General features: G+C 36.2%; 1 protein-coding gene across 10 annotated transcripts in view; it reads right to left on the bottom strand.

The window, feature by feature from the left end:
- LOC145680694 (uncharacterized) overlaps positions 1-27,222 on the bottom strand; it is a 357,368-nt gene that overhangs the window by 266,650 nt on the left and 63,496 nt on the right. Inside the window, exon 4 of one of the 10 annotated variants that reach the window (XM_081751606.1) lies at positions 1,205-5,440. The exons of the other annotated variants lie outside the window; for them this stretch is intronic. Within the exon in view, the coding sequence (XP_081607732.1) occupies positions 5,002-5,440 (439 nt within the window). The 3' untranslated portion in view covers positions 1,205-5,001. Of the gene's footprint in view, positions 1-1,204; positions 5,441-27,222 lie in introns of those variants that run through there. 10 annotated transcript variants of the gene reach the window in all.

The raw sequence follows: 27,222 nt of genomic DNA, 5'->3' as shown, positions 1-27,222 counted from the left end.
GTTTTTGCGGGGTGTCCTGCTGCATTACTTTAACATGCAGAAAAGTGCGACTGAAAGTCATCGTATTTTGGTGGAAGTGTATGGTGACCATGCTCTAGCTGAGCGAACGTGTCAGAAGTGGTTTGCACGGTTTAGAAGTGGTGATTTCGGCTTGGCAGACCAAGAGCGAGCTGGACAGCCAAAAAAATTTCAAGACGAAGAATTGACAGCATTGCTCGAGCAGGATTCGTGTCAAACGCAGGAACAACTTGCAGCAGCATTAGGCGTTGATCAAACAACAGTCTCCAAACGCTTGAAAGCCATGGGAATGATTCAAAAGATGTCACATTGGGTTCCACATGAATTGAAAGACAGAAACGTTGAAAGACGAAAAACCCTTTGCGAATTGCTGCTTCAACGACAGAGCAGAAAGGGGTTTCTGCATTGAATTATTACGGGTGATGAGAAGTGGATCCATTACGAGAACCCTAAACGAAAAAAGGCTTGGGTGAAACCAGGTGAACCAGGTCCATCACAACCAAAACGAGATATTCACTGTGCAAAGGTTATGCTGTGCATATGGTGGGATATGAAAGGTGTGGTGTACTATGAGCTGCTGCAACCGGCTGAAACTATGAATGGAGAACGTTATCGACGACAATTAATGCGTTTGAAGCAAGCTCTGGCCAGAACACGACCAGAATGGGAGGACAGACATGATAAACTTATTGTTCAACATGATAACGCTCGCCCACATGTCGCAAAACCGGTCAAAACCTATTTAGAAAATGTCGGATGGGAAGTTTTACCCCACCCGCCGTATTCACCAGACGTTGCTCCTTCGGACTACTACTTGTTCGATTGCATGAACGATTTGATTGGACAGCGGTTTACTTCTTCAGAAGATATCGAAACATGGGTCTCTGACTGGATCGCTTCCAAGGATGAGGACTTCTTTCGCCACGGAATCCGTACATTGCCTGACAGATGGGCGAAAGTGGTGGCTAGCGATGGACAATATTTTTCTTAAGGTATTTATGTATTTTGTGTTTGTACTACAGCTTCAATGTGTGCGTACCAACCGCACGAATTAATTCCTAGACCAAATAGAATGTGAATAGACTCTCGAATTTTATGTTTGTTGGTGATTCCCTTTAATAAGGCTCACCCTACACGAGTCGAACAGGAAACCAATGTACCATTCTGTGTTTATAAACTTCGCCGAGACGTAACTGAAAAATCTATTGTTTATTTCAAAAACCTTGTACATCATTCTGTTTTAAAGACATAGACAAATTTTACAATGCAAGAAAACAAATATAAACTAGCATTAACAATATAATTTCACAAGAATAATACATGAATACTCATTGTATCAAGGATTATATACTTTTTGTACAGCTGACTATGAGATCAACTTTAATCAATGAGTAATTTCAGCTTGTGAAGGAATATTTTAGAATATGTATAATCGGTGAAAAAATGCTGACAACTCACCTCTGTCTTGACAACTGTACGTATGATAAATCAATTTTTTGCTTAGAAGTCTTAACAACTACTTAAGAATCACGTTTGTTTTATTTCGGATTATGAATAAGAACACAGACTTTTTTTAAAAAAGATTTTTTTAAGATACCATTCTTTTAAATCACACTACGATCAACTTCTGTTTATCGGAACTAGATTAGTGGAAACGTTTCTGTGGTTTACCATTTACTAATCGAAAATCTCTATAGAGTAGAAATAGACAGTGGTCCCGTGCAACTTTATTAACTATAAGTTTCATTGTACTAAGTAACTTACTTGACTCTTCTGTGTGCTTCAGTCTTCTGTTTAAAATGATAAAATACAAATTTCAAACACTACTTGAAAACAAAGCTGTTAAGGAAAACAGTGCATGGATTGAGCACCTCAAACAAAATAAGAATGTAATTCGTATTTTTAAAAGAAAGGAACAGAGCAAATACATGATATATGTCTGTTTTATCTTTGAATTTAACCTGGGATTCAGACAGTTTGCCATCGAAACTTTTGGCAACAATTCGATCTGCAAGCCTAGTTGCAGAACAACTAAGGCTTATAAAGGTTCTTAATTATAGTTTGAGGCGGCTATAAAAATGAGTGTGAACGAGATATGCCTTAACATACAGATGATGAAATGAAAATTCTTTTAATTGTAATTTTAAATAAAGTTATGTGCTTCGTTATGTTCCTGTAAACAGATTATTATACATTTCATAATTTTCTACGTTATTTCATAATTTTCATTTTTAAACTATTCATAAATAAACAAATGGTTATCAAAATAACAGAAACACCGGGAGTTGGGAACACTTAATATGTCCGGTTTAGCAACAGTCAGACGGCGACTGCAGCGCTGGGCTACTGGTGAGATGTGTTAGGACTATATCCGTGAAGAGGAACAGTGTTTGGAAGAAAACACCCAGTGGTAGGTTCCGTCGAATATTGCAGTGCATCGTCTCCCAGAACCGTCGTGACACTGCGGTGCAAATGACAGTGGAACTCATGCAGCAGCTTTCATTCGACAATTACAGTCTGAGGCGAGTTACATGATATGGACATGTATCGGGTTGCACGGACGAAACTGCTGGCAGGGGAACATAACGCTTTAGTACGACGTCAATGGTACCGCAAATACCTAACATGAACCGCTTATGACTGAAAATGTGTCATATGTTCGGATAAGTCGCAGTTCATCTGCTTTCAAACCACGGGACGTGTTTGTGTATAGTGGACGTTTATAGAAGCGTACAATTCGCCAAACGTGAAACATGGCGGCGGTTCTGTGATTCTGTGGGCTGCAATATCATGTCATAGCAGGGTCCTATGTCAGGGTCCAACTGCATGTGATTGTATCACCAGTTTAGTGGACCATGTGACTCAATGGTCCAGATATTGCTTTCGGGCAATGACGCCATATTCCTAGATGGTAATGCGCCCATTCATACAGCACAAGCTGTTGCGGTGTAATTTTAGGAACATCGGGATGAAGTTGGCTCGCCCAATCTCCGGACCTAAACATAATTGTGGTTCGTTTCGGAGACATGGACCCGACAACCTCCATTCTTTCACACGAAACTAACTGATGCACTAGATGCGTAATATTTCACTTGCTACCATTCACGACCTCCATGATTCAATTCCACGTGGCATCAGAACTGTTCTGAGGGCAAAAGGTGGTCCCAATGCCATATTAATCTGGTAACTTTAACTTTTTCTCAAGTGTTCCTATTACTCTGATAACGATCTGTATATATTACAATATATGCTGCTAAAACGCATTTTAAAACACCAAGTAGGAATTTATGGGTCTGGTCCAAAATCGCACATAAGATGTTAATGATTCCAAATAATATCCAAATAACGTCCTGAACTTGTTATACAGAGTATTAAAAGACAAAAAATATTAGCCTTAATAGCACGTGTAACAACTCAAGAGTGGACACAGCTATACTAGAGGGAACGTAGCCGGTACCACATATCCTGATTTTATGTCTGTGATGTGGTATTCCACTTTTACTGTAATCCTGGCATAGTTGTGCAATGGTTGGCGCCGTGACTGGCTACTGTCAGCTCACGAATAAATCAAATGTCGATCAACTATATCCGATTGTCTTTATATCAGGCGAACGTGCAAGCCAGGTCAGCAGCGGTACTCGTTGTTTAACAGAAAGACCCGCATGTGGCCGGGCTCTGTCCTACTGAAATATGGCGTTCAGAGTTGTCTGAAGGAAGGGAATGAGCTTGGCCTCTGAAACCTCCCTGATATAGATGTCATTGGTGACCTCTCAATGCACAACAGCCAATGGTGGGCCACCATCACTCCTGCCATTTGGCCGCTAAGACGCTCAACAATTCGCGCTAGCAGATTGTGCTCATCACAAAAGTGTATGTAACACTAAGCGGATATCACTAAAGCAAGAGTCAATGGCATGCGTATCATCAGTCAGCATACGTCGTTGAACTATCCACGTAAACAAGTGTACACCTTCCCTATATTCACGGCACGGCATCAATTTTACGGCACGAGATACCGCCTTCCTGTATGTCTATTTACTGTCTGTTATGACGTTCTTTGATGTCGACGAGGCTTGCCCTCATGTTCCTTATTTGCTTGTCCACAGTCCACTACTTGAGTGCTTCGTAATCCGAATCGAGACCGATGTTGAGCACGCACATGCCTCATCCCACGAAGCTGTATTCTTTCGTACGTCATACGTGTGTGTAAATCCTTTAAGTCTGGATAAATCTCCCTCCCTCCCATTCCTTCTTGGTGTAACAATTTTCACAAACAGCAGCATACTTCGGCAACGCTGTTTCCTTAACACATATATTAAAAAAGGGCGGAGTGACCTATTTCTTGATAACAGTTTAATTAACCTTTTTCCCTCATCACAATAAATTTCGTTTCAAGTGCTATACTGTTAATTTTGAGAAAGAAATAACCTGAGATAGTATAATTACAAAACACATACGTTTTTACAGGATTTGGAGACAATGCATTGCTTATTGATAACGTTAGTGATGGCTTGTACAGTACATACTTTACTAACGTTTCTCATGGATCACTTCTGTGCCTTAGAAGATATTTTGATTCATCTCAAAACGTCACCAGTGTTTGGGCTCATGATCTTCAAAGTTATACTGTTCTATAACTTTCATTTTTTTGGTGATCAGCACTTACAACTTAAACAAAAAGTCATACCTTTAAAAGATATCTTATATTCATTTTCGGATTCTGTAAACCAGTTTTATATTTGGTAAACATCACTTGTAAAATGAAAAGAATTACTATGAATCGGTTAGCAACAAAGAAGTAATTTTCAGTAATACAGTCTTTCGCGTAACAATAAACATAACCGACGGGAACGCTTGGCCCTGAAGCTGTAAATGACCTCACTTTCACCAATATATGAATTGAGATGCAGGTGTATTTGTGACTTCTACGTTGCGTCAGCTGTAAATTTAACTCCAAACATTAGATGACATCATAAATGATTGCTAAGTTTTTCCCCATTTATGAAGATTAACTAAATGTCTACTAAGAACCCATTGTCGCGTAAATCCCTTTTTACAGACGAAACAAACATATGGTCTTTCGCCTGTGTGCCTACGCAAATGTCTTTCAGCGTCAGTCTTACAGCAAAACGCTCTGTTACATACACTACACACATGAGATACTCTGCGACCAGAGGAACCAAAAGATCCCACATATTTGATAATTCTGCAGGTTTTCTCGGTAGACAAATCGTTATTTCTATCCAGTACGTCGGATTCGCTCGAATAATTAGGGAACATGATCGATAAATTCGTCTCAGACTGTGTTACATCATGATCTAAAGATTCCACATTATCAATAACCGGATATCCACTTCCATAACTTGAAGGATGCTCACTATGTATGTGTCGATTTTTTCTTCTCGTATTTTCCATGCGAAATCTGAAAATGGAAAGAAAAACCTTTCTTAAGACTCTTAGATGATTGAGTGAAAACTTTTATAAGTACATGTAAAAATAAGCTCTTGTTTTCTTTCTTGTCATTTCCAGATTTAATACACATGGAAATCAGAACACGAACGTTTGTAATTTGTGAATATTGTAAATTTCAGTATCGTGTTCTACCTAATTAACAAGGGGAACTAATTAAGTCAATATAGCTGTTTAAAAGTGTGCTTCGAAAACTTAATATATCAACAAATAAATAAACAATATTTGATATAAATATGCCACTAGTTACTTTACTGGAACAGGTTGTGTACAGTTTTATCTGATTTTTTTCCACTTTTTTCTTTAAATAATTACGCCACATTTCACGGTATTGACTGAAGTAAGAGTATTGTGCTGCCACTTTTGCTCTGGTTCAATATGATGCAGTATCAAGAGTATTTAATAATATAGAAACATAATGTCAGATCGTTTCGTTCTGTGGTCTTATATACATTATATATTCTCAACAAAAATAACTCAAAACTTTTCTTTATCAATGTCACTTCCAAAATTTCCCTTTCAATTATTATGAGTGTACATGACATACTATATGTTCATTAATACTGTGATATCACTAGAAGATCGAAAACAGTCCCCATCAGCATCGACGTCATTCTGCAAACGTACTGGAAGGCCATGGATTCCATCGCGGTAGAACTTGGTGGGCCGTGAAACGAAGAAGGTATCAAGTGCATTTTGCACCTCTACTAGGGATCTGAATTGGTGTCCTCTAAGGTGATTGTCCAAGGAATGGAACAGGTGATAATCGGACGGTGCAATGTCCGGGGAATATGGCAGATACAATACAGTGTTTCCCATCCAAGGCGAAGAATGGTGTCCCGGATCATCCTAGCCACGTGGTGCTAAGCGTTGTCATGTAACAGGAGGACCTCTTTGCTATTCAGAAGTGCTGGCTCCAGAGTTTTGAATTTTTCTTGAACATGGGTCAACTGCTGACAGTACAGTTGCATTGATGCTCTGATCAGCTGGTAGCAGTTCCCGATGCACGATGGCGCGAGCAGTCCACCAATCACACAGGAGGACCTTCTGGTGCAATGTTGGTTTCGGCTGTTTTGGAACCGGTTCATGGGATGCTAACCAATTATGACGGCGCCGTACAAGACCCACTTCTCATCACATGTCAACACCCTGTCCAGAAATGGCTCCTTCCTCAGACGAGACGGCAAAGAAACACAGGCATCTGCTCGCGTTGCCCTCTGGCCCGGAGTCAAATCATGGGGGATCTGTCGACCCAACTTGTAGTGCTTCTCAAGTTGGTGGAGGTGTTACCAAATGGTTTCTCCAGTCAAACTTAATTGCAGTCCCAGTTTCTCACATGTCTGGCCACTGTTTGCCTCAATTGCTATCTGAAGATCTTCATTTTGTACATGTGTTGGTTTTCCGGCACCTAATGCGTCTTCGAAAGTTTCGTCACCGTCCTTTAACTTGTTAAACCACCATTGCACTGTCCGTGTATTCACGACACCCTCACCAAAGGTCTGGCATATCTTCCGCCCCGCTACAGCGGCGTTTGAAAGTTTGAACTAGTACAGCAAACACGCCCTTATGACGATTTGTGGAGGTCCCATGTTCACTCTATCCTTACGCAAGTTCACGGCGTAACGAATTGCAACAACCAGGTAGTATATGTTGGATATACCCACACCAACAATTGACCTTCGCCTTATCTCCATTCACATTCAACTCATGGTGCGAGTGCCAATTGAACACACACCTCCACAAAAAAGCGACAGAACTTTCTTGGTTACCTTTATATTTTGGAGAAAACATGTCTACTTTTCATTTTTACGAAATTTGAATAAAGTTCGGGGTATGTCCGCTCAAAGTGTGTGAAAACCCCAAGTGCTACCTCTATTTAACACAAAGAAAGTTATCCGAATGTTTAAGAATAAGCAATTTCAAAAGAGAAACAATCTTCTATTAGCATCATAATTTGAAAAATATTTACTTCTGTGTAAAAAAATCATCGAAATTTACTTGGCTAAGTTACATGGAAAACTTAACTCTTGAAACTAAACACAGAAACACACTGAGCAAGGCTATGTGATAATGTATATAAAACACACAATCACGTAACAGTTTAAACACAATAACACTCCTTCTCCTGTTGTAATGGAAGTCTGATGAAGACACAGTTGTGTCGAAACTGTTACGTACTTGTACTGTTACGTGTTTTATATATAATTATCACATAACTTTGCTCAGTGTGTTTTTGTATTTGACAATACGGAAACAAGGCCTGATAGAATAGTTACCTCTTCAAACAGAAATAAACTGAATATATTTGCGGTGAATTTCGTCTTCAATTAAAATTTATAAAGAATGAATATATATTGTTTAAACAAAGAAAATAAATACTTATTCTAAAAGGGGAGTTAACGTAAGCTCTCTCAATTAATTCTAAGAACTGATTTTAGCATCTTAAATTGAACTAGTTTATCAATTTAATTGTAGTTGTGAATATTAAAAAAAAAAAAAAGACTATTATATATTAACCTTCAGGGACAACTAGTGTTTTTCTTCAGAAACGATGAAAATTAACGCCCTAAATCCATCCAAGCCTATGATTACGAATTGAAATTTTTATTTTACAAATTGAATGCACATAAGGATTATAAACAACCTTTACGGAACGGAACGCTAGCTCTGTTTTTATATGTCACGCCATCCTTACAGGATTAAACTTGTACCGCATTCTAATGTTCAATTTTTAATAACTCACTGAAGTAAAGTAGTACCACAGCAGTAAAGTAAAGCAATTTCACAGTAGTGAAGTAGATTTTTTCCTACAGTAAAGAAGATTTTGTCATTGCTGTATTTATTTTTAGTTGAGACAAAGAAAGTAATTCAGTTCGGTTTCATTAAGATTGATAAAAATATGACTCCTCGGTCTTTAAGAAACCTACAAGCAGAATTACATACTGAATTTGTGTAAACATGCCTAATCTGGAAAAGTGAAAATTTAAGATCATCTCTCTCTCTCTCTCTCTCTCTCTATATATATATATATATATATATATATATATATATATATATATATACTTCAGAAAAATTCCGGAATTTGGATTTCGGAAAATTTTGGCCATCTCTAGTATCTACGTAAAGTACAGACGGTATTAAAGATGATATAAATATTGATACCATTACTGTCAGGGTTTGAAAAAACCCGGGTATTTTTGAAAAAACCCAACCCACCTGGGCCCATGTGGGTATTTTTCGGGTTTTATTGGGTTTTTTCGGGTTTAATTGGGTTTTTTCGAAATATTTCAATCTCTTTGGGGTAAAAATGTTAAAATAAGATTTACATTTTATGAGTGTCATTGTCACAACTTGCAACAACTTTCTATTCACTGCTGTTTTGAAAAAATTGCCGCCATTTTGAAATTTTATATTGGATCACCGAAAAAATCTATACAGCAACTCTAGAAGGTCTTGTGCTTCTACCCTCAAAATATCAACTTAAAAAGTTCGAAAATTGCACCTTGTAGCATGGATACCCGCTATTTTGAAAAATGGCCGCCATTTTGAAATTTTACGCCGCCAAAATATATACAGTTAATTTAGTTTCTCGTGCTTCTACTTTGAAAATTTCAATTTGAAAGACCTAAAATTGTGCTTTGTAGCGTGGATATCAGCAGCGGCGCAAATTTGTCTTCAACATTGGGGGGGACGGGTAAGACGGTATATATATATATATATATATATATATATATTGATGTACAAAATATTTATGAAGGAGAAAAACAATGCTGGGGAGGATTACCTATGTCGGTCCCGGCGTCCTCCACAGGGGACATAAAATATGACGACATTATTATTGCTTTATAACTTTAAAATCCGACTGGCAACATTGAAAACTGTTTACAAGGGATGATCCAAATATGATCATTCCCTGTAAACAGTTTTCAATGTTGCCAGTCTGATTTTAAAGTTGTCAAGTAATAATAATATCGTCATATTTTATGTCCCCTGTGTGGGACTCAGGGACAACATGGGTAGGGGAGCAGAGTTGTCTTCAACATTGGGAGACGGTCAGATTTGAGGCTTATTCTGGGAGGTATTAATTTCATCTCACTTTCCTTTGTGACAGTTGGACACAAATCATCACATTTCTTCCTAAAAGACACATTTCCAATCGGATTATTGAGGAGGACAGTTTCAAGATTGTAAGAGATATGTCCCCATCATCCTCCCGGGATTTTCGCCAGTGGATATCAGCTATTTTTTTTTAAACGCGCCATTTTGTAATTTTACGTTGGTATGCTTCCAAAATCTAAACAGAAAATTTAGAGTGTCTCTGGTTTGTATCCTGAAAATGTAAAAGACCGAAAGTTGAACACTGTGTGGTAAAGGCAGACAAACGAACAAATGTAGATCGAGTCATCCTAGGAGCCTCAGTGACGTTCGCCAAATATGAATACCAAATAGCTATACTAATTTAAAACAAAGACATAATTCATCAAAAAGTCTTAAATATTTTTCAACGTAAAATAAATGGTCTTATTGTTGAAGTTCACTTTCGATGCTTTGTGCATTCAATTACGGAAATTACCCGAGCACTTGTTGCAAGACCGTTCTTTTCCGAAAATTAATTTAAAACAATTAACAAAGATAGGCCTATAATTCATATTTTATAAAGTAAATGTTTCAAAATGTCTAAAATGAAATGAAATATCCTCCAGCGTAAAATAAATAGTTTTATTGTTGAAGTATTCACTTTCGATGCTTTGTGGGTTCAATTGCGGGAATTTCGCGAACACTTTTTTCACGATGGGTTTTTCCTCAAAATGCAGCTTGCTTTACTGTACATCGAAACTTCCATTAATACTGAAGTTTGACTGCAGCACTTAAAATAGTAAGCTTTACGTAGTCTTCGGAGCTCCGAGCATTAAGCTTCTTAATTTTGACAAGAATTTTTACGTTATTGCTAGTGTTGATTCCACAGAATACTTATTTGAAGGCTAGCAACAAATGACTGAACTTAACTGTTGTTGTTGGAAAACCAAATTTTACTGAATACTTTTGTTACCATCAAAGGTAAGAAACAATACTAACAGTTTTACTAATGTATTTACATATTTACTGTTAGTATCGGCACCTATGACCTTAAACCCGTCAACGTATGAGGGATAACGTCCCTCGGGGTACCGAGTCAGGAAACATACTATTCATGGAAAGTATTTTCTAAAATATACAATCGCTTACTTTACTTCAAATAGGCTATAAGCATAATTCACAAATTAATTTGTTCTACAATTATCTCAAGTTAAGGTGAGGGTTTTATTTATTTATTCATTCATTCAGTGCATTTAGAGCTTTATAAAGGTCTTATGTTGAATATTGTTGTCTATCTTAACATGAAAGCATATAATTTGCCCAAAGAAAGTTTAAAATCTGATAAAAATAACTTTCAATGCGATCACCTTAGTTGTACCAATAATACACTAACAAAAAAGTCAAAAACCCAGCTGGGTTTTAAGATGGGTTTTTTCAGGTGGGTCCAACCCGAAAAAACCCGGTGGGTTTTTTCGGGCTGGGCCCACTTAGGCAAACCCTGATTACTGTACAATAATCAGTTCTAATAAGAGAAAACATAACTAGCAAATAAATAAATCTAAATATATAAATAATCTCGGAAGATTATTTACATATTGCAATTTTAAAAAGAAAGAACTTCAAGCATTTACAACGTTTTCGGGATTTATTGTTGTGTATTTACAATTCTACATATAAGCAGAAAGATTACGCATTACCCATTAAAAAATGTATCACGACATCGAATATAACAACGTAAAATTTCCCTTTCTGCTGGTCTAGTGGTTAGCGTGTGTGCATGTAGTCCTGGGTTTGATTCCCGGTGGGAGAGCACAGGAAAAATAATTTCACATCCATTCACCCTCATTAATCTGTCTCCTTCAGCCAAGCCATAACCGTAGAAACTACACTAAAAACCATTTTTTTCGACAACGAAAAATTATATTTATTATATTTACGATTGGTCAATAATTTAAAAATAAAATATAAAGAGGAATATATTTAAGTTTTAAAATGTAAACCTCGTTGAGGTTAAGAAGAAGACGATGTATATTCAACCACCATATTAAATATTATCTTTCAATTAAAAATAAGGGGGAACGATGGCTGTGCTTACCTCTGGTGCGACGAGGTCTCTGGTTTGATCCCAGACCATGTGAGTCTGTGGTGGACAACATCGTATCTGTTTCTTTTCTCGTACTTCTTCCTTTCTTTCGACATACTCCATTAATTCTTTCATAATCATTCACTTTCCTTAATAATTCACCTCTTTTAGCGTAACGAGGGGCATGAAAGTGAAAAAATTCATGTCAATCATTTTAACGATTTAATTTGATTCATTTTAGTTATGAAAGATTAACATCTATATTATCTGACACAACTGACAGAAAATTCAAATAAAAGTGACGCTACGCGTAATCATGATGAGAAATATATCAGTTGCCTTGCATCAAAGAACGGCATTCCTACCAAACTACACGTGGTTTCTCCAAACAAAAACTATTATGTATGCATGGGTGGTGGTATGCATTATATCAAATTCTCAAAAGGTTGAATGACACAACAGATTAGAGTTTGAAACGTACAAGGACATTAACGTAAAAGTCTGTATTTTTATTTATGGGCTGTTTGTTTCAATTATGCAAAATTTGAATACGTGACTCGCCACTCTGGGAAAACTAAAGTTAGACATTACATTACGTAACTTCTAAGCAATATATTCCGTATGCTGAAAGAAAATAAGAATCTTTATAGCTAAGGAGTTTTAATTAATACATTAAGCACCAAGCCTCAAATTTAAATGGTTTTATTTTGGGGCCAGGAACATGCACTGACCTACTGAAGAATACGAGGTGTGCATAACACACAACGTGTGCATATAAAGCACAAGGCGCTTAAAGTGTTAACGTCCTAAGGCTTTTAAGTCGATTTCAATTTTCCTACAGCTGTTATCTTAGTGCAGATCAAGAAGATATAGAAGGGTTTGTACAAAGGGCATTCAAAACGTTTTGCACAATGAGCAATAACATTTTTATCGCTGGCACTAGAACAATTCATATATATGGCGATTACTCAGCCACATCCATCCAACGCAAATTACTTCTTGCATATGGGGATGATACATTTGACCGCAGCAATGTTTAGCGATGGGTACAAAGGTTCCACAGTGGTTATTTCACTCTCCTGAATCAACATGGTCCAATTGCAGTGTACGACGTTAAAGAAGATCACATTGACAAATCTCTAACCACATGACAGCATATTACAGCGACTAGGTTACATGTGGGTAGTATTTTAACATTAATATAGTCTTTAGGTTACATAAAATTTTGTGCCCGCTTGGTGCCACACCTGCTCACAAAGGAACAGAAATAAATCCATTCTGCCAATCACACAAAGCAGAAAATCAGAAGTATGGAATGGGAAGTGGCCCCGTTCGATTTCTTTCTGTTTGGTTGAGTGGAGCCTCAACTTCGTGGTAGGCAGTTTGCTAGTGACCACGATTTCATTGCTAGTGTGAAATGGTCGTGTAATAGTCAGCATCCGAGGATTTAGCAAAGTGCATTTACGGCATGGAAAGAACGGTGAGCTAAATGTGTTACAGCGGATGGAGGATACATTGAGCGACATGTGTATGCAGGACCGGATTTAGCGGGGTGCACCAGTGCATATGCACCCCCCTTCGTTATAAATATACACTATCTAAAATGAGAAGCTAGCAGTGACAACAGCAATAGGCCTACTTTCTGCCATCATGTTTCCGTTTGGGGCTTAAATGAAAGCAGAGTTTTCCAAAAGCAATAGTTTAAGTCGATTTTCTGCAAGTCGAGCAAAATGATTCACTAAGAAAAACAATATAACATTTTTCAAGTACGGAAGAAAACAGAAGCCAGGAGGAGAGAACATTTTTTTTTTTCTACATACCACTTGCGATCCTCCTCTAAATATTCCCCTCCGTCCTATGCATCAGCGTTGTCAGAGGGTAAATAATACTGTCACATGTCCCTTTGAAGAGTTTCAGTGTCATTTGTTATTTTGGTAGTCCTTGTTGCACCCCCGTCAGAAAATCTTGCCTTTACCTGGATCCCGTGCCCTGATCCGGCCCGGTGTGTATGTACACAAAGAACACAAGTACATGATACTAATTTTGATAGTCCTGACTCTACTACTTAAGAAGTTATGGCCCAATGTGCAAAACTTTTTGAACGTCCTTTGCAGTTTAATCTAGGAATTAAAAAATACTGTCAACAGAAATTAAAGAACAGGTCCAGCGCATTGATAACGATACGCAGCTGTTACTAAATAAAAATTCCACGCAATTGAGTGTAAGCTGGAAAAGCACGTAACTTCCCAAGTTTATCATCATAACAATAATTTGGTGAATATAATTTCTATAAAACTAATTCTACATTACGTATGCCATTTGCAGTAGTAATTCGTTCAAAAGAATTGTTAGAGTACAAGAGACTTACACTAACGAGAGTTTAAACTAGTGCTGCTGAAATTATTCGAATATTCGTTAAGTAATTTATTTGCCACTATTGGTTTTCAATAGTAGAAATTTGGATAATTATTCGAACAACTCGATTAATGGATATTCGAAGTATCTATTAATCAAAAAATGAATTATTTGAATTTCTGCAGCACTAGTTTAAGCTTTATCAATATACACTGGGCACACGAAATGAGTGAAAAATGACTTTATGAGAGGTGAAATGATTTCCATATGTAAGTAAGTTTTTTGACGAAGGCAACAGAGGTCGCTGAAACAGTTTAGTATAATTATAGTACTCTTGAAAAGATGTAGTAAAAAATGTTATATATTTTACAACTTATGCAATTAAACGATTATTGGTCAGTTACAACGCTTTTCTTTTTCGTAAAGAAATCCAATTCATTACTCGCTTGATTTGAATTTTTGTATCTCCGAACCTGATCAATTGGACACTCATTTAAGTTTCTTAACTAGTTCTAGATACAACAACATAATGTATTCACACTACTATGTCTGAAATACCCTGTAATTGTTTTATTGGAACAATTTACAAACATCATTGTTTGCACGCAGAATGAAGCAGTTTCGTGTTTCGCCACAAATTTTAATCAGATTTTAACATCCATTTAAGAGTATGTCCAAGCAAAATTATTACACTAACAGTAACACAACAAGAGGTAAAATTCGAGTTCGGAGAACATAAGCTTTAAAAATACTGTACTGAGTGATACTAAACGAGCAAATTGTCATAAACATGTTAGAAGAATATATAAGATGTTTTAAAACTTAAAATCTTTGTCTTACACTGCTGGCAAGAAGACAGATCGAACCATTACAACAATAATTGTTGAGCTACCACATCATTCTCAACCATATTTAGCTAGAAATAAAGAAAACAAATGGGAAATGAGGTCATAAATGACTTCTGCAGAGAACAGGGCATTTGGCAATCTTTCTTCCTGTCGACTGAGAGGCACCTCTTGTTTCTCATATTTAGATGCTGTTGAAAAAGGATAGAATAGTGTAGATGTTCCGAGGTTTTTCTGAAATTAAATCTTACTGTTCTGAAAAAATCTATAAAATGAACGTCATCCAAATGTCAATTTGGAAATACTGAAGACAGTGACGTGCATTGAACTTGGACATGCTCTTGATTATGTTCGTTTATCGTTCTTCGTTTATCTGGTTTAAAATTATACTAACTGAATCCAGTTTTCGAATACCGTCTCTGGGTGTTCTCTTCTTGACAATTTAAAGCTCTATTGCTTTCTCTCTCGTATGTATTGATACTGATGTGTTTTGAACTCTCTATTCTTTTACTCCCTTTAAAAATCCAGTTCTCTGATAAACAGTCAATGTCTCTCACTTTTCACTCACTCCTACAGCATACAGTCAGCTGATGACTATTTAAGTGATGCTTTCGGCTGAAAGTGACATTACAGAATTCACAATGGTATGGCCTTTCATTTGAATGAACTCCACGCATATGCCGTCTACAATTACTAGGATCAGAGAAAGCTTTGTAACAAATCCCGCATGTAAATGGCTTCTCCCCACTATGAGTACGCAAGTGATGGCGATAGGATTGCTTCCATTTAAAGCTTTTACCGCAATGCGGACATGTGTACATCTCAACGACTCTAGGATACATATTTGTAGAATATCCTTCAGATAAGTTTTGGTTTGCATTTACTAAATGGCCTCTAGATGGACTGGTTCCCATGTAAAACCTGAAAGGGAATAAATTTTACCCAATCAACTCCTAATATTATATTGAATTCATATTACACTTTATTAAGGTTTACCATAATAATTTGTGTTACTTCCATACGTGTATTTATACACGATACGTACAGAATAATACTACGTGCAGCTACGAACACAAAAGTTTAAACGAAGAATGAATTACATACCATTAAATACACTTTTTTATATATATGGAGCAACAGTTATCCATGTAAGAACCAACAACAGGAATACCATACTCTGATCAGTCATTAATCAATTGGTTGTATGACGTTTTCCATCTAAGATAACACAAAACCTCGATGGGAAATATCTAGTGCAAACAGTTCGGTTACATCGTTTCTCAATTCATCTTGTCGGCGAATTTTGCGTTAATGTGCAATTTATATTACATTAAATATTGTGCAATTTATATTATATTAATGTACTGCAATTTATAATGTACACATTGTTTTATTAATTACTTTAAATTCATTCAAGTAATTAACCTTCATGAACGCAGTAATAGTCTCATTAATCATTCTCCCACTTGAGGGTAATGAATGATTTGTTCCATATAATATAGCCTTTATACTGACGAAGGTCGTAAATACAAATCAATTAGCCTAATGTTTCTGTATTTTCTAATTACACACGTTAAATTCTTTCATTCAAACTTACACCCTCCATTCCAAAAGAAACCGAACTTTTGAAAACAAATAGTACCACTAGTGCCATCTGTTGTAATATTTTACCGGTAGATGGCGTAGTCCCTCATTGACAACTGGTATAAATGTCATGACATTTGGATGCACGGCAACAAAGTTATTGCGTTTCAACTGTCAGTGTGTTGAGTACATCGGTCGGAAAATGAGTTTCAAACATCGAGCTGCAATTGAGTTTTGTGTTAAACTGGGTAAAACTTTTAGTGAAACGCACCAAATGCTACAAAATGCATATGGTGATGAGTGTCTATCCCGTACGCAAGTTTACGAGTGGTTCAGGCGATTCAAATGGGGTAGAGAGACGCTGGATGATGACGAAAGATCAGGCCGTCCCAGAACCGGATTATCGGAAGAAAACATCGAATTATCCACAAAGAATTTGTTCAGCCCGGCCAGACAGTCACTGGAGAGTTTTACTTGGGCGTCATGAAGCGTTTGCTGGCAAGAATTCGTCGTATTCGACCCGAATATCGCGAAATCGGCAGTTGGACTCTTTTGGACGATAATGCACCAGCACATCGTTCGCGACTTGTAACTGAATTTTTGGTCAAAAATCACATTATTCGGTTGCATCATCCGCTCTATTCACCAGATCTCGCTCCGTGCGATTTCTATCTGTTCCCGAAACTGCATTTGGCGATGAAAGGAAAGTGGCACGCATCGATTGATGCCATTGAGAAGGCGACGACCGCCGTCCTAAAGACCATTCCAATAAAGGACATGGAGAAGTCGTTTGACAAATTGTTGGAGCGTGCAAATATGTGTATCGATGCAGAAGGGGAATACATTGATTAATAAAAATGATTTGTTCCAAAATGTACATTGCTTTTTTGTTTTTTTAAAACGTTCGGTTTCTTTTGGAATGGAGGGTGTAGACATAATAGATCACGATTAGGAATTAGATTTCTGGGGTTTCGGTAGCTATGGCCATGTTAGCCCGTCATGTATGATGGATGACATCCCTTGGTGATCACACTACCCGGGGAAAGGAGGAAGGAAGTAAGAGGCCTGGGACCTTATATATTTGGTACCATTCCGGCATCTGCCTGGTGTAAATGAGGAAAATCCAGGAAGTTGGCTGACCTGAAAAAGTTTTTACATTTTTTTGACCGAGCTATGATATAAATAATACTTTTGTCCACCAGTCTGAAATTTAAATCTGAATTAATTTGTATCATTAGGTGACCACACTGTGACAATCATGTATAAACACTGTATAACCCTCCCATTTAAAAGAATGCACAGTAACAAGGTCCACTTGTATCATCATTCCAACGAGGACAAAGGATACTAAATGAGTGCGATAACCCTAGTGTCACGGTAGTCATACATTCGGGTATAATTATTACTGGCTAAATTTAAAGACAAATTGAACATTTTAATCAATAAACATACATGGGTTTAGAAGTAAATGCAGAGAAAACAAAATACATGGAAGTTCGTTGCAATCGTAATACGGTAAATTATGGATGCGTTAAAATATCAAATAATACTTTTGATAAAGTGGATACTTTCAAATATCTAGAATCAAATTAACAGACGAAAATCATATTCACGAAGAAATTAAATGTCGACTAAAAGCAGTGAATTCGTGTTATTGTTCAGTACAAAATCTCTTGTTGTCGCGAATTTTATCGAGGAATTTGAAGCTTAAATTCTATAAAACGATAATCATGCCTATTGTCCTGTATGGTTGCGAAACATGATCGCTTACTCTGAGGGAAGAACACAGACTGAAAGTATTTGAGATCAAGATCTTGAGACGAATATTCGGACCCAAGACGAACGGGAATGGGGAATGGCGGAAACTTCACGAGAAACTACACAATTTGTACGGTTTGCCGAACATTGTTAAAGTCATCAAGTCTAGGAGGCTCAGGTGGGCAGGTCATGTAGCTAGAATGGAAGTAAGGAAGGACGCTTTCAAAGTTTTAACTGGAAGACCAATCGGAAAAAGAACATTAGGAAGATCTCGGCGCAGATGGGATGACAATATTAAGATGGGATCTCTCAGAAATAGAAATCCAAAGTAGAAACTGGATCCAGCTGGCTAAGAATAGAAGTCGATGGAGAGATTTTGTGAACGCGGCATTGAACCTCCGGGTTCCATAGGCCATAGAGTTAGTTAGTTAGTTAATCAATAAACATACAATTATCCAACCACATTATTATTATTTGTCACATAATTATGATATAAAAACTCAATAACAAAACGCATTCATGTAAGTGAAGTAACGCAAAATATCCATAACTCACCAAATATTTCTCTATAACAGCAGCACAACATTTTAAAGTAGGACTTCAAACAAATGTTACTTAACAGAAGACCACTTTCAATTTTATAACATATGATAATGGTAATACGAGTACTCTCATTCTAGCTTTGGAACTACTAACAACACTTCACAACTTAAATAACAGGTTCACGTTCATAATGTGTCTGATGAAGACAATGATATATTACCGAAACTGTGACACAGATATTTCTAACTTATAAAATTTCTCGACATACCCCATGGGGTGCGCGACCCATCTAGGAACCGCTGCTCTAACTCACACCTGGAATTACATCAAACAAATTTGGATTTTCTTTGCTCAATTGAGATCTTTATTTACTATTAGATTTCCTGTATCAGTTGCTAGAATATGGCCTTTTAAAGCACAGTGGTAACTTCTTGAATAAGAATATGCATTTATACCTAAATAGCAAATCATCAATTATTTCTCTACACCAACGATCCGCAGAACCCATGTATTCAAGAACAACTAAATACATTATGAAAAGTAATAAGGTAAAAAGGAGAAGGGATAAAACAGGTGTAAGAAATTGTAAGTCCGCGCTTTAACTACCTTCATGAAAGTTGTAAAGTACTGAATTAATTCACTAATGTTCACTAACACACTATGAATTGATCAAACAAGCCAACAATGACTTGCACATACTTTTTTTTTTTTTTCGATTTCAAATGATAATCATGACAATCACCTGTCTAACCTTACCGACCATGATAACAAATCGATCTCCAATAAATATCACAACTATTCTTCTCCTTCAAGGATTTACACGGCATATGCCTACATAAATTCATAGACTACATGAATTTATCACCTGTAGGATTCAGAATTTGTCTCCGGAGTCAAACATCCGCTCACTAGAAAAGGGGATGAAAGATACGCTATTGACGTCACGTCAGTACACTTTCCAAACTCTATCAACTCGCTATACAACCTACTTATTATTACAACCGTTCTTTGACTATTACAACAGGTTTCCACACCTTAGCCTGAAACAGTTGTAAGTTATACTGATCTACACACCTAGGCTGCACCAACTCACTATCTCCAACTGCAGTCAGTAATTAACTCCAAGATACATGACGAGCAACTCAAATCTACAGTTTTTGTATCAAGAAGTAGCTGTATTTTAATCGAACACTTTCAGTGTGCGCTGACAGCTTTCTGAATGATTTTCAAAAAACTTTTGATGTCACCTTTTTCTCTTTAACGAATTTGGAGTTTAGATTCTACAACCACTGGAACGTGACTTGCAATCATATATATAAAAAATCATTCCACGCTTACTCAAGGAGAGGCAAGAAACTAAAATCAGTGATAAAATCTGTGCATCATTCAGTGTCCAAGACGGTGAGTTCGTTATAGTCTTGAGAAGTGGTTATTTACAGAACTGGCAGAGCCTTAAAAACCTTAGTGGGTGGTGATCGGAACTGTCCGAACAATCATATCCTCTTGCCAGTGACATTGTAACTTACGTTCAACGACGTTGCCATAGCTTTGGTCCCCATTACACTGTGATTAATGGCTTACACATGCGGGTTCTTTCTTTCTATATAGAGAAAGGGGAAATAAACAAACATTGACCAACTTGCCTGCATATATAGATCATTCCTCCTCAATGGAAAAAGAAATATTCTGTTGAAAGCAGGTTGAAAGTGTCAAATAACAAAGCAAAATCAAGCACTCGGAGTTTCCAGACTACTTTTTTCTTCGCCAAAACATTTAAGACATTCCATTCCTTATTCATGTGACGGAGAAGATCAGCTTTTGCTCACCCCCTATTTTCGCCGAGAGCTGCCGTCCAGTTCGAATTTTGTTCCTCTCCAAAGGAAGAAGGAAGATTTTTCCACTCAAAGTAACACAAACCATTCGGAGTTTCTACGGTACTTTTTTTTCTTTTTCGCCAAAACCTTTCTCAAGTGACAGAGAGGAATACGCACTCCTCTGGTCGAGAATTGTCAGCTAGCTAGAATTTCTTGGCAACGCCGGATTTCGGAGAAAGTATCTGTTTCACTACTATGTAGTAGGAGGAGAAGGTTAATAGGTGAATTTTCCATACCTCCCCCAAGGTTTTTAAGATGTTTCTAAAAGTTTATTTTACTGTTTCAGAAAGGTTTCAAAGGTAGTCAGAAACAGTCACACATTTGTCGAGTTTAGCAATTTTTAGATGTCATTGACAAAGGTGTCAGTATGCATACTATAACAGTTTAATTAAACCACAACTATTTCGTCTTAGTGGCTAAGCAGTTAGAGTGTATATGCCTTTGGCGTGGAAGACCCGGGTTCGACTCCCGGCGGGAGTTCATGTGCTTCGGATTCTACGTTAAGCAGTAGATCCCGTCTCATATAGCCTCGCTGCTGAAAGGGGCGTTAAACTCAAAATCAACTCAACAACTATTTCGTGATACAAAGGAAGACTATATTTTTTACTAACTCTATATAGTTTTATGGATAAACCTTATTCCCGCGACGGTCATTTTCGCAGGAACATTAAATTCACTAAAATAGATATAGCTCTTAATATAATTCCAAGTTCCTATAATACTTGCTACTATATAGCAGTTCTTTAGATGAATGCGAACGTCATTAATCAATTTGTCATTTTTAACTATACAATTGTTGATGGAAGTCTCACTGGTCAGTCCAGCATTACTTGATCATAGTAAAACATTTTATCATGTCGAATGACAAATGAAAATACTAATTGGCCAAGCACTGAGAATGTTATCAGCAACTACGGTTGAAGTAAAACCTTTACAATTGCGCTGCATGGTGTCGCCACTCTGGTAAGCAAACGAAAATGACCCATGGTTGCTCTGTCGGCTGTACACGTTAAATGGTAGAGAATTATCGTTCCCGTTTTATACCAATGGAGTTGCTGTTGTATATCCTAATAATAATGGATAATTATGTATGCGGTGAAGTATCTGGAATATTCAATATTTAAAAGTTACATTTTATAATTAAATTAGAATTGAGTAGCTAACTCGAACTGTAGGAGTGGTAGCTTTGCATTCCTTGAAGGATCTGGTTCTTTAAAACAGCGATGGGCAAACTACCGCAAACAAGCCAGATACGGCCCCCTGAAAGGTTTTATTCGGCCAGCGACATGATTCCCCAGTTGAAGAAAGAAAAGAATAGGGTTATTTCGAAAAAGTTATATTAATGAAAGACTGCCGGACGAGCAATTAGCATCACTTAAAAGCAGGGTGGAAAAAAATCATGATTTTTTAAAAAAAAAAATCATTTTTGTTGATTTTTTTGATTTAAATCGATTTTTTTGATTTAAATCAAATCTTTCTCCTCGTAAATTACAAGTCGCGAACTGAAGAAAAAGCATCAGGAATTAGTATTAAATGCTAATTATGCCATTTAAGTGAAAGTATTAGGGTTGAATTTTGAATTAATCCCCAATTGTTAACCTATATCAAACCCAAACAATGTATCTTAACCCTTAAAATTCTGGCTTTTTTAAAAGGAAAATTATAGACTTTCAGTCAAGCAGCTACATCATCATCCCTATTTATCCTAGGATCATGGTTCATACCTCATTCTCTTCAGAATAGAACAGCCTTTGAAACGTAACATTCACATTTCCCCATCATATCCCTGAAGCGGGAAATTTTGAGAGAAAATGGGATTTTTCTGATTTTTTTAAAAAAATTTTGATCCCCTCTGGACTCCCTTGTGTTAACGCACATACCTCAAAATCAACTGGGAAATACTAAGGGGTGTACTAAATGTGTGTATAAAATTTCAAGCTATCTTGAATAGTAAGGGCGGGGAAAATATTTAACAATGAGCTAAAAACATCCCCACAATGCCCCAGATAACCCGCATGTAATATAAAAATTTCCTCAGACATCTCTATTTATCTTAGGGTCGTGATTTGTACATTATTCTCTTAAGAATAAAAAAGATTTTCAATCGTACCATTCAAAGGTCTCCATTGTGTATCTGGGACGGAAAAATCACGAAAAAAGGGATTTTCTGTTAAAAATATCCGTTTTTACTTTTTACCCCTCTGGACCAACCCCCTGTTTTAAGGTAGAGATCTGAAACACTGAAAAATACTAAGGGTGCATTGAATAAATGTGCAAAATTTCAATCTTCTAGGTGCAAAAGTAAGCCCGTGAAAAATAATATTTCCCAGATTCCCGTATAAAACAGGATCTCAGGTAAAAGTTTCCTGAGACATCCCTATTTATCCTAGGAGCATAGTACGTACATCATTCTCTTCAGAATAGAACAGCTTTTTAAACGGTACCATTCATATGTCTCCATCTGAATCGCGAAAAAAGCTTTTTTTTTTTTTTCTTTTTTTTTACATTTTCCTCTCTGGACCCTCCTGTTTTCACGCAGAGATCTGAAAACATCTGAAAAATACAAAGGGGTGCAGTGAACGAGTGTGCAAAATTTCAGTCTTTTGAATGCAAAATGTAAGCCTGCCAAAAAATAATAGGCATAACAAAAAATATCTTTTTAAATTTATGATGTCATCACACACTATGACTCGACGCAGAAAGGCGTGAAAGCATATGTAACATGTTCTGCAATGCCTTCAGTCTTGGAAGAAAGAAAAAAAAACGAAGTAAAAGGGTTTATTGGTACTTTTTAATCGAATAATGAAGATTCGATTTTTAATAGAATAAAAATAGGTAATTTAAAAGGATAAGCATTAAGGATAAAGTATACCAACGTTTATCAAAATGTCACTTTTTTTCACAAAAGTTACTGATATTTAGTAGGGGTATATTTAAAAAAAAATAGAACTAGCTTGAAGCACGAAATACACAAATTTCTGCTAAAGTTATAAATCTTTAAAAAAAAAAAAAAAAAAAAAAAAAAAAAAAAAATCGGAGAGGGGATAGGAACCCTCTAAATACGCCCTATTATCTGGGAACAAACAAGCAGACGCACACGCGAAAGAATTTTCATCTTAAATGTCGATGGTGACTTCCCCGTTGCAATAGTTAACGATTTAAAATCCCAAACTCACTGTTACGAAGAGAAGAAAGCAGGATTGCTCCGTCACCCGTTCAAAACGGGATTTTCCCTAATCATCCTGTGCATGACACTTGTTTTCATAATATACTGTACATTTGAGTCTCATTGTATTATGATTATTAACTTCCATAACCGAAATGACAAAACAGAAACGGGATTTTACTTATTTTCACTTTAAATTATTTTATTTCGGAATTTGATTTAAATCAACGATTTTTATTTAAAAAATCAAGTGATTTAAATCTTGATTTAAATCGTGATTTAAATCAGACTGATTTAAATCAATCCACCCTGCTTAAAAGTCAGCACATTCCAGTTCGAACCAGATGGGAAACTTTAATCATTAATATACTTTAGTACTGTATTACAAGAATTGTGTAAAATATATCACTGATGTATTCAATAAGTTATACTGGCCTACCTTATACTTTTTTTTCTATTTCGTTTGGCCCTCTCCTTAAAAAGTTTGCCCATCACTGCTTTAGACAATCAAAGGCTTCACTGGTCTTTACTAAATCTGCAACCACTGAAGTACATTGTTTTCAAGTAATAGTAATGTTAAACTTAAAAAATCCATAATACGGACTCATGTTCTCGAATTAATTGTCTTTCTAACATCTGTATGAGTTTGCCATTACTAAACACGGATCATACAATATTCGTACAAACCTAAAAAACAAAAAAACCTTCTTTCAATCGAAGTCCCATTTATATTATTATTATTTTCACGTGATAGCTGCCTAGTACACTCTCACAGGAAAGAAAAACGAAACTGACTATACGAGACAAACCTCATATCTGGAGAAAGTAAATTTAAAATTTAGCGAGCTCATAAAATTTTATTGAAGTAACCTCTGGAGAACATATATGTCCGATCACAACAAACAACGAACGCATTCTGTTGCAAAGTGTGTCTGAATTCATCGACCTCGATGGAAGGATCTCCCAAGTGATTAGCGCGTAGGCTTTTTGGTGTTCATGGTCTAGGTTCAATTCCTGGTGGAGAGCATTGAACATTGCGGAGATTCGGATTTGATCTTATATTGTAGGTTCAAGTCTCATACAGTCTCGGAGATGAAAGAAATTGCTAAACTTCGACAAATAGTAATAATAATAATAAAAAATGAGGGAAGAAGTAACAGAATACCAAATACCATAGGAACTTCGAGTTCGCAATTTACGTATATTACAATAACAATGAAGATCACCTGACAGTCCTATTTTTGAGTAATACTTAATAACAGGTTAGGCACCAACTGCTATTTTCGTCGAATCAATGACTCTTCGTGCTTGCAGAATCTGCCCCACCTCTACGTCTTCCCATCAATTGTAAACTTTAGTTCCTTTGCTAGTTGACAATTTTAGCAGAATGAGAAAAATTCCACAATACTACAAAATTTAACGTTATACATCGAATCGGAAATAGAATCTAGAAGAAGGAGGTAACAACTTTATAACCCTGATAACTTTATAACAGTTAGTGGTATTCATGATACTTTACACTGGAATAGCCTAAAGGACTTTACAACCAAATTATCATTGGAACATATCATCTGGCAACAACCAATATCCAGATGTGGTGCCAATACCCGTGCTTATTTTACAATAAGTAAAAACTCCACGCAATACTTTGTACACAATATTTTAATTTCCAATTTCCAATATACAGTTTATAGTCGTAACTTTCGTATTCTACTGGAATTGTCAAATATGATAGAAGCTAAAGTTTGAAATGGATAAGAAGATGTAGAGGCAGGACACACAATCTACAAGCACGAAGAGTCATCGATTATATAAGGATAGCAGTATTCAAAAGGGGGAAGGGAGGGGGCTCAGGTAAGCTTCTTCACTGTAATGTATCACAGTGTTTCAATGATAACTAGCATGATGATTTTAAAAGATAATAGTAGTATGCATATAATAAATAAGACACTTATCATTTGAAATAATTTATTTTGTGAAAATGGTTTTCGTACATTCTTCCATAAATACACAACTATACACAAGAATTAGGAGCTATTGTATCAGTAATACTATGACCATGCATAATATTTTTCTGATTCAAAAATACACGTCTACACGTTGGCAACATTCTAACCATAAAGTTTAATGTACATTGTTTAAAAAAAAAAATGTTAACTGACATACATTACATAATAGTGTTGCAGTTACAGGACATGACTTGATATGTAAATAACTTTATTAGAAAACATAATTCAAAAGATTCTAGAAAGACTAGATGAAGAAACGATGTTTCAGATAGAAAATGTTATAATCATGACCCTCCCTTACCACACCAATTATTATTAATATGATCCTCATTTTCGTTTTTAAATTCCAGTACATAATGGTTTCTAAACAGATACTAGAAAGGCAAATAGGTAGTAGATTGCATAAAATATTAACTACTCTAGTTCCCACACTCTCACAAATTATTTTACCCTGAACTACTGATTTGTTTGGTTCTAACATTTGAAGTTGATTCTGCAATTACTTACTGTTCACGAAGCAAAGTGTCATTTTACAAGTATCTATATTATACAGATATAACTGTTCGTATCTTTTGCATTGTTGATGTAAAATACAAACATTTTAGTTCTTCTAATATATTATCAAATGAATGGAATACATAAAGAACGAAAGGACATTTGTCTCCAAGAGGTTAAAAAAAAAAAAGACTACCAGCTTAAATATTGATAACATTAGGTATGGTCAGTAATAAAATATATAGATTTTTTTTAGTTTAATGTCCCACGGTTATCCATCGAAACGCCCACTTAGCAGAAGCTTGAGTCGAACCATGAACTCACAGACCGAAAATTAACATCACCGTAGTTATAACCAAAAGTAGACGAGAGAAAGTTGTAACACTGCTTCCACAGTGGAAGAGAAGAATTCAAATGCAATAATACGTGATCTTACTAATTACTCGTGCGAAAAACCTTTGAATAAAGCAGTTTTTTGGAGATGAAAAACGAGTATTCAAATATTTCGAAGAATTTATAAAACCTCATTTTTTCTTTTTTCTTAATCAACAAAAACATCCTTTCAGAAATGTTCATGCAAAGATAACGGGTGCATGGAAAACGCATCGATAAGATTCTGTGATTTACCTCAGAAGAGTCAACAATGTATTGCAAATGAACATGGAATGAAACTAGAGGCCTGTTTATGAATTAAGAGCAATTCTCTTATGATATGAGTGAAGAAGTAACAGCACGCAACATTGCGAATTTTCCACATCTTCATCCGCTTATTGTGGAACGTTTTCAAGAATATCGTTTCGCGCGATTCATGCACCAAAGTACAGCAAATTAAAAGCTTAATATTTTATAGACAGAAATGAGTTCGTAAAAAACTAAATTAATCTTCTCTATGAGTTTTGGTATACTTTATTTCTGGCGGCCATTCTATGTGCATAAAGATGACAAG

This window comes from Thermobia domestica, chromosome 3 (genome assembly GCF_964235325.1).
Source record: "Thermobia domestica chromosome 3, izTheDome1.hap1.1, whole genome shotgun sequence".
NCBI classification, from domain to species: domain Eukaryota; kingdom Metazoa; phylum Arthropoda; class Insecta; order Zygentoma; family Lepismatidae; genus Thermobia; species Thermobia domestica.
Note: the sequence above shows the minus strand (reverse complement) of the source record. Positions and strands in the feature narration are given on the sequence as shown.